Source organism: Ptiloglossa arizonensis, chromosome 1 (genome assembly GCF_051014685.1).
Source record: "Ptiloglossa arizonensis isolate GNS036 chromosome 1, iyPtiAriz1_principal, whole genome shotgun sequence".
NCBI classification, from domain to species: Eukaryota; Metazoa; Arthropoda; class Insecta; order Hymenoptera; family Colletidae; genus Ptiloglossa; species Ptiloglossa arizonensis.
In genome coordinates this window covers 23,072,371-23,087,036 of record NC_135048.1, presented here as the reverse complement: position 1 = coordinate 23,087,036, position 14,666 = coordinate 23,072,371, and the positions used below count along the sequence as shown (strand labels likewise).

Sequence of the window (14,666 nt, the reverse complement as noted above, 5' to 3'; positions counted from 1 at the left end):
CCTAAGAGCGCCATGATAAAATTACTGAGACAGTAAGGGCGTCGTGAACAGTGAAAGTTTGAGAACTTCTACCGTATACAAATAAATCTGTTACTTCCCTCCTATTCAGCCCATTGTAAGCAGTCTCATAATTGTTTCCTATCATAATTTTCATACGCCATCGAATATACAGGTTTATGTAAAAAAATTCTGATGCAGACAATAACTTGCTACGGAACCAGAGTTACTCTCTACCAGCCAGGCATTCGAGATCTGAAGAACAGATGAAAATAAGTTATGGATAAATGTAGCTGCACTATAGGGTGTTCCAAGAAGAAACGATCAAAGTGCAAGAAAATAAAAATACTCGTACGGGAACAATAAAAATAGAAATAGAAGAATCGCATAACAATACGAGTACTGAAATAAATTATTATAAAATAATGAAGAAGGAAAATAATAATTTCGTCGAATTATTTATTTCGAAACTTGGGCCACTCCTTGCGATGCAAAGCTGATACGAAAGATTGAATTTAGTGTTCGGTAAATTTTATGCCGACCTTGTTTGACTTTAGCGAGTCCAATATTGATTCTTCCTATCAGTTCTTGTCGAGCATTGATCACTACTGAATACAATTTTTTTTAAAAGCTATTCAAAAATTTGACGCCATAAGGTATGGTAATTTGTCGCGTACATACATACTGATATTTATTTCAAATTTTTGATAAAGATAAAGATTACTATTACATTTTTAATAAATGTTCAATAAGATATTTATGTAAAACTTTTTTTCTACCCCTAGATTAACACAATTTGATCGCGTAATTTTAGAACACCCTGTATGATATAAGAAAACGATATTATTAAAAATACAATGATTAATCTTGTACAAGCAGGGGAGTATGAAATTATTCATAGCTTTATTATTATTAAAGAATTATTTCTGTAAAGTTTATAATACACCATATACGTATACATTGTAGTAACTCAAAGGCTTACTTAAATATTATTAACATGTCCGTCTATTCGGATTATACACATTGTTCCAGTTTTCTTACCAGAATTAGGTAAATTGGATGACAAGTAAATTAAATCTCGCCGTAGCTTATGACGACAATGTTTATTAGTTTAAGGAAACATGTACTTACCAACGTTTTATACACTTCGGACAAATAAACAAATACTGTTTTTTTTTTTTAATCGTTTCAAGCGATGGAAATTTCGATTAGTAAGAACTTCAAGAATATGCAAAAATTTAGTTATTGTTCCATATGTAAAATTATTATTGTTCCATTAAAAATGGCATAATTGATCTCCCCTGTATTGGATGAAAACTTTTCTTTCTTGGATAATATACAAGATTTTTTTATTCGATGATGTTTAAAAAGTATGTTGTAATATTAAAATTTTAATAGTTCCTGAAATTGAATTCCGACGTGGAACGGAATTGATAAAACTCCCTGTACATTAAACGCTTAATGGTAAAAAAATTATTCGAGGAAAGTGGTAGTTTCACTCTGTGTATGTAGCCTGTGGGAGGAAACGATTCACGCGTAACATTTCCCCCCTGAAAATCCTGCGGGTCATTAAGGCGAAGGAGGAGAAAACGAACTGACCCGGAAGACGCAGGCGCATCAAAGCAGACGGAAGTGGTCGAGAATATTATTCCCAAGAAAGCACCAAGTCGAACTGCATCGTAAAAGTGACTCGTGCCATTACAGGTGCATCGGTATCGACTTTCGACCGAAGCAAAAGTAACACACGCGTATTTTCTAGAAGATATCGTCTGAACGTAATAATGCTGAGCGAACGAACCGGAGAAAAAATGTTTAATTTTTTCTTAACAAGAATTACAATTACATCGATAGTATATAAATTTATAATTTCGTGGTCAATTTCATTGGTATTAAATATCGTGTTTTATTCTCGATTGATCAAATTGGACGGTCTTATTTAACAATGAAAAAGCAATTTCTCAAAATAGGGATCCGTTGTTTCGGTTACATTTTTGGCACCGATTGTAGGTGAAGATGTATTATAATGCAAATTCGAAGGAAAGATTTTTGTAAATATTCAAGAAGAAGAAACGATTGAGAGATTGTTTTCTGATGCTAATTTGCAATGCTTTTGAATTGGTATGCGATATCTTGGTTACTGTTAAATTTATTTTATCTTGAGATCATTATTTATATTAGTTCTTTTTTCTACGTAAAAAAAAGCGCCCGAGTACTGCTTAGAATAATTATTACAGTATCTCGTTACTGGACAAATCGGGAAAGTTAATAAAATTCCAGTGATGAATAAAAGATCGGAAAAATTTATTAAATTAATACTATGTACTTATTTTTAAAAGAATTCATGGAATACTTGGTAGCGGTAAACCATACCATTACACAAATGGTCTCAATGAACTGTAAAATATAAAAAAAAATGAAAAATTTTGTCGCCAATCCTAATCGTTGCCCAAGAAGATCCGTTGTAACACTTTCTGCAGTCCAGCTTGTATACATTTCATTATTATATTAAGTCATAACGTTAAATTCTCATATATAATTAATTACTTGATAATTATTCAATTATTTTAACGTAATGCACTTCAGCAGCCTCAATTAGCCCATTTCTGAATGATTCTCCTATCGGCTTTAAAATCGATGCTAGTTTTTCCCAGTTCTCCTTTGTAAAAAGAAACTTTAATAATTCCATGCATAAATTCCACTTCCGAGCGCGCGGCACACTTTCCGCGCAAAGTTCCCTATCTACAGGCGTTACAAAATACGCCCACGATTCGATAATATGCAAAAGAGTGGTGTTGCAACGATAATGTTACGTTTATCGTCATTTATTGGTAGTAATTTAATAGAATATAGTAATAAATCGTGACGCTCTATAATAAATGCACATATGTATGTATATTCAACGACCCAATTTCTTCGCTGTAAAAAATCCAACGCTAAGATTTATTCCAGCCTCGACGAATATTTTTACTGCAAGCCAAACAAAAATTTTGAATTATTTTTCAAGCATCAAAGGATACCGGTCGGCATCAATTTCCGTTGAAAATAACGACCGGATACGTGACGAATAAAATAAAATGCAATACCGTAACTTAGTTTTTTGTTTTTTTCTTTTTTCAGAAATAAATTCTACGTACTCGTACAACGAAATTGATATTTCTCTCTATATATCATTCATCGACCGGTGAAAATCTTCGTAACCTCGGATAACTTGGAAATAGGTCCTGCACTCGAGCCGATATATTTCTGCTAGGCAGCTTAGCCCGTAAGAGTTACGATGGCTGTTAAATTACGAAAGGCTAGCGCAATAACATTCTTCGACGATAATTACGTCGACATATTACGGTTTGCTATTACAAAAGATCTATTATCTGCATCTTGCATGAAAGAGTTGTGCGAGACACTTTTCCTTTTAACAAGATATCTCGCTCCTGCCACTCATCAGGGGCATTGTGTCTTCATTATCCTGCTAATTAATCTGATTTCAAAATCTCGGCAACGCGTAACGCGTATCCAAGGCATATACGTAACGCTTCATTATAAGACGCGTACGTAAGACTTGGAGAATACTATCATCGATCAGTCGGACACTCGGCTAGCCCCAAGAAACGTATAAACATTCCACCGTTCGAGAATTTCAAACGCCTCGGACCCGATGTAATTAAAAATTCCTCGCGATCGCCCGTATTTTCCCGTTGGCTTGCGCGGACGAAACGCAACACCGACAGCATGTCTGCATACATTACCCGAACTGGGAGTCGTAGATCGACTCCGTACGTGTATTTACATCATCGATACGTGGAAATTGACAGAGATGCAGACCAGAGCCACGGTAAAAGTTGCGTGTACCGTCAGAGACGTTTGTAAAAGGTAATGCAAGCGTTGCTGCACCAAAAATCGTTATATCTATTGCAGTCGAAGATATTGTAGGTAAGACAGATATCCGCGGAGCAATTGTGAAACGCCCACGCATTGAAACACGCGCTCGACCACCGATCGGATTCTCGGTAAGGTTACACGCATAGACGCAATGTGGGCAAGTGTAACGCATTTTTCCTTCGAGATAGAAACTAACAGTGGACAATCGGAACAATGTAAAAACAAAAGATTACCTCTTCGAGGGATGTGATGGTTTGTCTGCATTGTGGCATTCGGGAAACGAAGGTGGACGTGGTAGGCGAATTATAATCCTCCCTCGTCTCATCGACGAATTCGCTCACGGCGATTAGGCCCGGCATTTTTTCCCTCTTTTCACCTATATTAGCCTGGACGATAACGAGCTCTGTGTTGATTGTTCACCGGTTTGGCACTTGGTGCCGTCGCACTCACTTCACTCTGACACCACTCACTTCACCGTTTCTCCAGTGCGCACCATAAATTCCGCGGGAGGGCTGTCACCTTCTGTCTCCTCCCAATGCCGTTTCCCGTGACGCACGGTAAACGTCGTCCCGGTGCGACCAACGGACCCAGAGAGGAGTGTCGGGAGGGGGGAAGGGGATACAAAGCGAAGAAGGAGAGGGAAGGGGGTTGGAAAGAGAAAGAGAGAAATTTTGAGCACACGGTCTGTCTTCTCTACCAGCGAGAGACACTTGCGCGACACGATTATTTCCTTAACATTTTGGTCGCTCGGAGTTTCCCGCACTGACCGCGAGGAAACATATTTTGCTTCTTTTCTCTCTTTACGCGGCTCGCGATGCATACACACTTTTACGCGCGTACGCGGCTGCGTCCCAGGCAAACTTCTTTGCACCTACTCACCACTCGATCTAAAATCAACCTGATCGGTGCCGAAACGTTTTCGTCCACGATCAAAGTTCCACTGAAGCGGCGCTGTAAACGCCCATACCTTCACCATTAAGTTCACAATCAGAAAGAAAGTCATTCGTATTCGAAGATCGAAAGTGCCGTCATCTTGTGGCAAGCGATTATATTTACCATTGAGTAAATCTTTTACATCCCCAACTCAAGAATTACTTTTATTCTTCGTTAATATTACAAATATGTTACATTACATTCGATACATGTCTACAACATTATGTTACTATTATGTTTATGTAATTGTATCATTGATTTACATTTGATAGAAATGCAGGTAGATGTAACGGTATTTTTTTCCAAAACTTACTGTTCCCATTTTCATCCAAGTATAGAAATTTTTTATTCTTTATAATAAATTTTCAAAGCAATGTTTTTACAAATTCTTTAAATCATCTTAAAATGGAAAAATTAAGGTTCGGATGTAAATAAAGCCAATAATGTATGAATTTTTCATTTTTATTATAGAAACAAGAAAATTAAAGAACGAGAGTCTCTTGTAATTTGAGTTGTGTTTTGCTTTTTGCTTTAACTTGTGCTGCAATGCGATCTAGATCTCTACGACCTTGGCTGGTGAGTTTGCGTCCACCGTGTGGAGCTTTTTCTATGAGTTTCAGTTGTTCCAAGCTCTGAAGAGCTTTGCGAGCTACACCTCCTGCAGACCGACAAAAGTGGCTGGGATTGGTACCATTACGTTTGCGTCCTCCAAAGATTTTGGTAACTGCTCCCACTCCAACTGGGCTACGGATGTAAATGTGACGTACTAAAGCAGCACACCTAATAAAGTACCAGTCTGGATCATATGGTGCAAGTTCCTTGAACCTTGCAGATTTTACAATGTCTACCCATTCTGGAACGCGCATTTTACCTGTCCTATAATTTAAAATAAATTAATAAACAATATTCAATGTAATTACAAAATTTCTCAAAAAAGGTAAAATATATATTTTACAAAGGTTCTCAAAAAATGTAAAATATATATTTTCAACAGGTATGCGAAATAAATTTGTAAGTTTACTAATATTAAGTTCTTTTTGAGGTTAGTTAAAAGTGTTTATATAAAAACAATTACTTACTTTTTCAAGAATGCGGCAAAAGCCTTTACGAACTTTTGTTGGTCAACATCTTTTAACGTTACGGAAGGCATCTGAAATAAATATTAAAGTAAAATTGATTAACATACACAAATGTTGAAACTTATGCCACATGTGTATTGCTACAACAACAAATATTTTATTGCTCTATTAAAATGTATCACGTATTTCTAAATATGCATAAATAACGTCTTATAAGCACTCACTATATTGTGTTTGATATATGTTACCTTTTCCTACATTAATATCGCAAATTTGACAAAAAACTGCCAAAAGTACACACCTTCGCTTTGGAGCTAACCGGAAAGAGAACAGTAAAGATGGAGTAAAAAGCTTGAAAATTACAAGATGGCTGTACTAACCGGAAGCAGGCACGAAATTGCATTAGATAGAAAGATATCTTAGTGATTAAACGGTGTTTTGGAGATTACGAATTTTTTACACATGTTTCTATTATTTGATTAATTGAAGATGGGTACCGTTTAATATATATTTTACATTTTATTTTTAATACCAAATTAAATTTTATTTTAGTATTTTTTTATACTTGAGAATAAAAATGACAGTAATATTCTTTTTTTGCATGCACAATGCATATGCTGCACTACATTTGTAAAAAATGTTCAATATTTTATTATGTATTAACAAACAGGAGAATTTATATCAAATGATACAGATATGATAATCGGTAGGATAACAGTTGACAGTCAGCACTATTGACAGTGTCACGAAAAGCATTCAAAAATTAAAAAATTAACTTCTGAAATTTTATATTTTTTTTTATGAAATTGATAATAAAATGTCTAAGTATAATAAACAGATTAAACTTACTATTTTTACTCAGAATCGAATAAAATTACCAAAGCGAGCATAGGTTAATCACAGCGGATATTAACCAATCAATTAAACTCTTTTATACTTATAAATTATTATTTTTCGTTGTTAAAAGTATGGTTAAGTTTCAGTTATTTTAATCTTATTACTTTTTTGTCGCATTCTCTAAATCTCAAAGATGATTAAAAAAAAAACGAACCATATCAATTTTTTCTTTTTCTAGTTAAAGTTAGTTCCTTTTATGTCTTTTGATTTGGTATAAATTTTATCTGCTTCTGAATGCTCTTTCTTGGAATGTTTTATGTTTTAAGATCCATACGTAATAATAATGACTACAAATTATTTAAATATTGAATTTTATTTTATTTACTTGTTTTAATCATTTTATGTTTATTATTTATTTACTTTTAAATAAGTAAAAAAATTATATTTATTTTGGTCCTTATTTTATTTATAAAGAAATATTTATTTGAATTATTTTGTGTTAAAAATTAAATTCTTTCTATATTACACTATAATTATGATTAATATAGCAATTAGATATAAATGATTTCTTATCTCTATATATTCGTGACAGTGTCGCTCAAAAATTGTCAGTATGAAATTGAACAGATAGTATAACACGAGGTGTGAGTGCAACAATATAATGAATTGTAATTTATTTAAAAATTTGTGTTTACAGTATATAAAAGTATTATTTCCTAAATCTGGTTTGATTACTAAGAGGAATTACAAAATGTGCAACGTGTTGACAGAACAGATTCCTTTCACAAAAGATTTTCTTTTTCGTCAAGTAAGTCGATAAATGCGCAGTTATTTTTCATTGTCGCGTATGCAGCAACACCTAGCTTCGGAAGCAGTACTAATGAATTCAAATAATATATATGTTCTAAAATTATTTTTAACTTTTTTTATTATCCTTTTAATTAAACAAAAATAGTATACACTTTTAGTGTATGGTAATAATATTTTATTCAATATTAATGTTATGATGCAAATAAAAGTTGTGTAATAACTTTGTGTCAATACGTTTGATTAAACGTAATAGTATTTTTTCATTATTACCCCGCACTCAATCTAAAATTAATACATTATATTTTTCTACAGTAAGGGGCCCTATTTAATAAACCTGTACATTTGTTTGGAGCAATTACTTATCGAGTATAGAAATGTTCATGTTTTGTAGAAGAAGATATAAATGTTCTTGGGTCACTTAAGTAATTGTATCTGATTTTATCAATGTTTCTGTTCCATTATGCGTGTTATTCTTTTGTTAATCAATTGTTTAGTAAAGTTATAGCTTGGAGAATCTCATATTGTAGAAAATCGTGTCAAAGAATTTTGTACAAAGGAAAAACTGAGGCAATTGGTACAACTGAATTCTGAAGAAATGCGAAAAATTCAAATACTAAAAGAAGAGAGATATTCAAACAAGTAGATAGCGAGGAAGATAAATAGGAATGAGTTTATCACTTGTTCTTATTTAAAAATAAGTAATGTTACGGTAAAATGTACAAAGGTTAAAACAAAGAGACTCTATCACTTAGAAAGAAAAGGTCTATTCTTTGGATAGATTCAGATTCAAATTGTAGTGCAAAAGAAATTGCAGAACAGGTTTTGTGTATTAACTTTCGTACAAATTGCACAGCAATTTTGAAAAAGAATGCCTATTAATAAAGAAAAATTTTAAAAAAGCCATGCTTAAAAATCCATTATAAGAAAGCTAAGCTTAAATTTGCAAAGAATCACATGAATTGGATATCTGAATGGAAAAATATATTAATCAAGGACTGATATAAGAAGCAGGAAATAAACTATTTAAATTGGTCAGCATTATCACCACATTTGAACACCATTGAAAATGTTTGGGAATATCTATTGAGACACGTTTACATTAATAATCGACAATTTTATTGTTAGGAAGGTCTTATGACTGCTATTGAAGCAGAATAGAACTGTATCTTTATACACTATATAAATCAATGTCAAATCATATTTTTAAAGTAATAAATAAGTACAGTGATCATACAAAGTATTAATAAAGCATACCCGCTAGTAAAGTTTGTTTTTTTGTTTTATTTACTATGCATTTATTCAAGTGTTGCAAGCACATTCATATCTTCTTCCATAAAACATGAATATGTCTATACTAAATAAGCAATTACTCAAAACAAATGCATATAGTTTGATTAAATAAGGTCTTTTATTGTAGAAAAGTAGATTGCTTTTAATTGAGTGTCGTGAACAGTACTACGTAAGTGCTTCAAAAACCCGAATCTAAAAATGGATACATATTGTTAATGCCTAATTATAAAGGATAATTATGAATCGGCAACATAGATGGCTAAAATATTTTTAAATAAATTTTAAATTTAACAGTTTTGAAAATAAAACTATTAATTATGGTTCTTAAAATTGCTGTAATTAAAAATTTTGTTAGATATAATAATCACTAAAAATATGTATTTAATAAAATTGTAAAATATTTATGAAATGTTTCATTTTTGTATTTTTCGTATATGAAAAAATTCAGAAATAATCAGATGTCCTAAAACACAATATAAAACAAAATCTTTCCAAATCATTGATAAAACATTGAATAATTACAATCATCGAAGAAAATAAGAATCGGTTAACTATCGACCTTTAACAGAATTGATCGAAAATCCATTTTATCGGAAATTTTGATTAAAAACAATTATTAAGCATAAAAAAAAATAATAATAAAGCGATAAGGGTATTCTTAAGAGGGTTAGAAAGTTATTACAAGTTTGTAAAGTGGAGTGAGCAGCATATTTAATTATACCAAAATGTTGTAACAATTTAGCTAGTTTCTTCAGAATTAAAAAATTGGAAGTTCATTAAAATTTGTTAGCAATCTCAAAAATCACTATTGCCATAACGTTGCAACAAAACAGAAAATATTTGTATAGTCGTACATGTTATTTCTACGAATGTATAATTTTAATTAAAAAGTCGAAGAGTATCGTCTTCGTACCGAGGCGGACAATTTTGCTTTGGTATACCATTGTATGTATATTTATTTAACCAATATTAATGTAAATTCTTAGATGTTTGATCCCGTGTCCAGTACATACACGTATCTACTGGCTGACATCATCGATAAGACAGCGATTTTAATTGATCCCGTCATTGAATGGTCGAAACGTGATAAAGATATTATTGAGGAATTAGGATTAACTTTGAAATATGCCAGTAAGTTGAAAGTACAACCGTCATCCATAGAAATGTTTTGATCATTGCATTACAACGACAAATCATATTAAAACCGAAAATAAAAGGATTTACTTTTGTACGAGACAAACTTTGTCTACGAAAAATCAATTATTTTAAAATCAATTATTTTTAAATCAATTATTTTTAAATCAATTATACGCACTCAGTTTCACTCAAAAACGTTCTCGAGGTGTTTGTAGAGTTAACAATTGCGATTGCGTTAATACGCGTGCTTTAATTTGAAAAGTTTGAAATTTCACTAGCGAAACGTTAACTTCGCGTTATCAACGCGTAGTTCCTAGAAGAGTTATTCCACTTTTGGTCATATTACGACCTTCGATGTACCTTTTGTATCGTAACTGAAACGTTACTCGTAACAATCGTATCTTAAACGATTTATTCGAAAGGCTCGTACCGACCGCACCAAACGAACAATCAAATTAGCGATCAATTGGACCAATCTGATTACATTACCTTGTAAAAATATATCTCAGCGATTTAATGGCCCGCATTGATATATTTGTCGTACAGTGGGTCAAAAACGTCCTCGTCGGTGAAACCTTCTTAACTGGAGTAAAATGTCGATTGAACGCGAATACAGCGGTTACTAATTCGATAATTCGGTAAAGCGCAAGTATTATTAAGCACGTCGAACGTTTAATTGTTGGAATTGCCACTCGAAGTCTTCCGTATGAAGCGGAGCACGAAAGGGGTCCTTCAGGTACAATGCGATCGCGTTTGTTTGAATTTATTCGAAAAGCTGAGAGTAATGGCGCAATCTTACACACGTAGGATGGTAAACGAAACTCGAAACAAAGTTGAATCGAAGCCACGGGGAAAGTTCTTTGTCTTTTTCCTTTTGTTTTCGTTTTTTTTTTTTCTTTTCTTTTCCGTTCAACTCGCACATCTTTTCATTCCTTTCATCCGTTCGAACCGTTCGTGTTTTTCGACGAAAAACGAAATTACGAAAATGACGTTTTCCGTTTTTCGGTGCGTTTGAGTTCGTCGTCGGCTCGCGTCGAAATTAAGGAAAAATATTTAAGAAAAACATGTCTGTGAGAGAAAATAAAGAATATCGTACTTGAATGTAATTGATGTTCCAAAATGAATCTCGCGAACGAAAGAAACACGACGAATGGCGTTGGTAAGCGCGACGACCGGTTACTAATAGGCAAACGCCTTTTACAGTGAATACGCATATGCACGCTGATCATATCACCGGAACAGGAAGGTTGAAGAAATTGTTACCTGGTTGCAAATCAGTGATATCGCTCGCTAGCGGCGCTAAAGCCGACCTACACGTGAATGCTAACGATCAAATAAATTTCGGCAGGCACAAATTACGGGTATTATCCACACCCGGTCACACCGAAGGTCAGCTACTCTTTTATTGGGAATGTTCGCGACTTGTTAGTCAAGAATAACCTGGCTGGCCGAAATAAGCCCGAATTTAGACAAGAGGCCTAAAATTAGATTATCGTCAAGATATTAACTCACGTCGCGCTGGTCACGTAAAAAGTACGTGTTTCGTGGACCGTCCGTCGACTACCGGTCACGTATAAATAAAGTGACGTATGTGACCGTATAATAAAAAATATCCCTCTGTTCTCTCGAAATTTTCTAAAGAAAATTTGTAACTTTGTCGACTCTCTTTTCTTTTATTTTCGAAACAAGGTGAAATTTTACGCAAGGACCAGCAGGTTCTTTAGACACTTGTACAATAAATCGAAGTTGCATTTTTGTCTACGAAATGTTTCTCGTCCGTATAAACAATAAATCGAATCTGTGAATTCTTCTCGTCTTTGAAATATTTCTCGTTCGTACAATTGTTATTTGCATCGAAATTATTTCGAGAAGAGAACTCCGACAGATCGATGATCGAGAATACGTGCTGGACGAGATTCTAGATAAAAATTAACGCATTATTTTATTATTTATTTAACATGTGAGATTGTGTTTCCGTAGGTTGCGTTACGTATGTTTGCGACGAGCAAGGTGTAGCGTTCACAGGCGATGCTATTTTAATACGTGGATGCGGTAGGACTGATTTTCAGGTTCGTATTTGTCGAAATAATGAAATATTTCGTTTTATTTTATTATCGTAAGAGAAAATTTGATCAAGTAACCTATCTGGGCGCGCTTATGTACGCGATATTGACGTTATTACGTAAATGCGCTAAATATTGTACGCAGTATGTTTATTTTTAGCTGTTATTAATTTATTAAGCGGGACAGTTTAGCGTTCAATCTTAAAATCCGGTGAGAAGACTTTACACGGAAAATGCTGACGTAAAATTGTGTTGGTTCGATATTGTATGCGGTAACATCAGCGTACTGGTGCGCATCACTTATTTAGACGCGGCAGCTTTTACAAGTGACATCAATATGGTGGCTCTCGACAAGTTTTTAAATTTCAAAATTCTCGTAACAGTACCGACTGTATCAATCTTCGAAAACAGCTCGTATCTTTTTCGTATCTGCTCGTTTCTTATATCTACGTGTACTTTTGCTCGAATAAATTCTATCGGAGAAAAATATTTACAAAATGGCCACTATCTTGCACGTTATGATAAATAATCTCCCGATAGTCTATAATTAAGTCTGTTCGTAGTCTACGATCGTTTTATTTCACAAATTTCATTCAATAATAATTTCGTTCAAATCGTCAAGAATTTTGATTTTTCAACGAGTTGTCTCAACAAACGTTACTACACGTTTTCTCCGCGAAACGAACCCAGTCTATTAAATTCGATTCTGCAAATCTTCTCCAATTAAATTCGAGAAACAGACTGCGCCAAAATACAAATCGTTCTTTCGTTTCAATCGAAAAGTGCGTTTCCTCGAAATAACGATCGGTAGAAGACACGACACAAAGCAACGATGGACGTCTCGTGGTTTGAACCGGTTTATGTTTATGCACGTTCATATCGGGTCGTAAGTTCGCTTAGTTGAATACTCAAAAATTTACGAAACGACCTAATACTTGTACTTCCGGGTAATACATTCCCGGTTGTACCGGCGCGTTATTTCAATTGCAAATACTTTGCGCCACTATTGTTCGAGTTACCGCCTCCCGACTAAATGGTGATTTTAGCTCTCGTAATTTCCGTATTACAGGGTGGCTCTGCGAAAGTTTTGTACGAGTCGATCCATAGAAAAATTTTTACCCTACCGCCGAATTACAAGCTGTACCCGGCCCACGATTACAATGGCAGAATGGTAACCACGGTGGCCGAGGAGAAGGCCTTTAATCCAAGATTAACTAAATCTCTAAACGAGTTTGTCGACATAATGCACAACCTTAATCTACCGTTTCCGAAAATGATTGGTATGTTAATCTCCTTGGTACGGTTCACTCGAAGGGCCCTCGCGGCTGATATTATCGCCGTGATATTATCAACGGTGCACGAAATTTCCGTGATTAGCTTCAACGAATCTTTCGCCGTATTAAAACTTGTTTACCCTTTCAGATACAGCGGTGCCGGCCAACGAAGTTTGCGGACTGTATTGAACTTATTAAACAGGGTTCTGCTGGAACAGGACCCGCGAAGAGAGACATGGGACGTGTCTCCTTGCGACACTTTCGTCCCTTGTTTTGATCGCGTTAACCGATTTCGACGAAACGTTGATTAGGTTTCGTCGCTTGGTGTACCGAATTGCATAATACACAGGAATTTGAATCGACAGTAAAAAGAAAAAAAAAAAAAAGAAAAAACAAAAGAAAATCATTTACATCACACGGTACCGTTGATAAAGCGTACCACCTAAAACGCCGTCACATTGTTGCTAATTAATACTTTCATCCCCTTTAACCTTTGAGCGACGCATCGTCCGCGCCCGTACCAACTAACTGGAATTAAAATCTCGCATTACGAAATGGATTAACGTTTTCGTGCAATCTCCTCTCGGTTGTCGCTAAATGTTTGCCACGCTCTCAAAATGACGTGGTCCAATTTTAAAAATTAATTAAACCCCGGCCGGTTGATATTCCTACACACGGAGCGGTATTATTCGGGTCGTGGCACGTCGTGGTGGGTTTATTTTTCAACGATAAACAATGCCTGACCCCCCACCCCACCCCCCTCACGGTGGCCGCGAACGCGTTTCGCTAGTTTCCCGTGCGTACCGTAAAAATGATCTCGCATCGGTACAAATGAACCGTTTCGTGGAATTAGCGGCCGTACGGGGACAAGGGTTGTTAACAACGAGCGACGAGGCTCGGTGTTAATTGCGTTCGTATTTTTCGTTAGGCTCCGTAGCGCGCCGAAATTGCGTTGATTTTTCGAATCACGCGAAACGGAACGATAATAGAGACGATAGGTGCTGTAATCGGGCGGTTCAAACGGGCTGCCTTGTCGAAACTCGAGACGAAGAGACCCCCATGGTGTGCCGCTGGTTTCTACTGCATAGCTGAGGGTTGAAATCGATACCGTTTCCAGGGTAACCGGTGGGTACGGTGGCCGACACACGGGCAAAGGTATGGGCCAAGGCTATCTGCTCGTGCATTTTCATGTTCTTCTGCTGGGAGAGGGGGAACACGGAGACGAAGGAGGGGGTCGAAAAAGCGAAAAAAAAATAAAAAAAAAAACAAAAAAACCAATAAAGAAAAAAAGGAAGAAGAAAGGAACGGATAAAGCCACGCGGAATGTGTGTAATTTTCCCGGGGTACGGCGGCTTGGGTGAAAAATAGAA

General features: G+C 35.1%; 3 protein-coding genes across 13 annotated transcripts in view; 1 reads left to right on the top strand and 2 right to left on the bottom strand.

The window, feature by feature from the left end:
• Nucleotides 1-4,810, bottom strand: part of Asap (ArfGAP domain of ASAP) — a 37,271-nt gene extending 32,461 nt beyond the window's left edge. For 3 of the 10 annotated variants that reach the window (XM_076304683.1, XM_076304693.1, XM_076304742.1), the window contains exon 1: nt 4,107-4,808. In XM_076304683.1, the coding sequence (XP_076160798.1) occupies nt 4,107-4,232 (126 nt within the window). In that variant the 5' untranslated portion in view covers nt 4,233-4,808. Of the gene's footprint in view, nt 1-4,106 lie in introns of all 10 variants that reach the window. The other 7 variants (XM_076304664.1, XM_076304674.1, XM_076304761.1 and 4 more) reach the window with 6 other exon arrangements.
• A 442-nt stretch (nt 4,811-5,252) lies between these two features.
• LOC143143544 (small ribosomal subunit protein eS19) lies at nt 5,253-6,262 on the bottom strand. Of its 2 annotated transcripts, none has more exons than XM_076304921.1 (3): nt 6,187-6,262; nt 5,886-5,956; nt 5,253-5,682 (listed from the first exon to the last, which is right to left on the bottom strand). In XM_076304921.1, the coding sequence occupies exons 2-3, from the start codon at nt 5,954-5,956 to the stop codon at nt 5,289-5,291; spliced, it is 465 nt and encodes a 154-aa protein (XP_076161036.1). In that variant the 5' UTR covers nt 6,187-6,262; the 3' UTR covers nt 5,253-5,288. The 2 variants fall into 2 exon arrangements, with proteins under 2 accessions (XP_076161036.1, XP_076161027.1); XM_076304912.1 differs by having other exon boundaries at nt 6,134-6,214.
• A 1,072-nt stretch (nt 6,263-7,334) lies between these two features.
• Nucleotides 7,335-14,508, top strand: LOC143143537 (persulfide dioxygenase ETHE1, mitochondrial). The gene is made up of 6 exons (XM_076304902.1): nt 7,335-7,530; nt 9,809-9,953; nt 11,163-11,348; nt 11,940-12,028; nt 13,092-13,302; nt 13,445-14,508. Exons 1-6 carry the CDS (start codon nt 7,384-7,386, stop codon nt 13,483-13,485), a joined length of 819 nt encoding a protein of 272 aa, XP_076161017.1. The 5' UTR covers nt 7,335-7,383; the 3' UTR covers nt 13,486-14,508.
• The last annotated feature ends 158 nt before the right edge of the window (nt 14,509-14,666 follow it).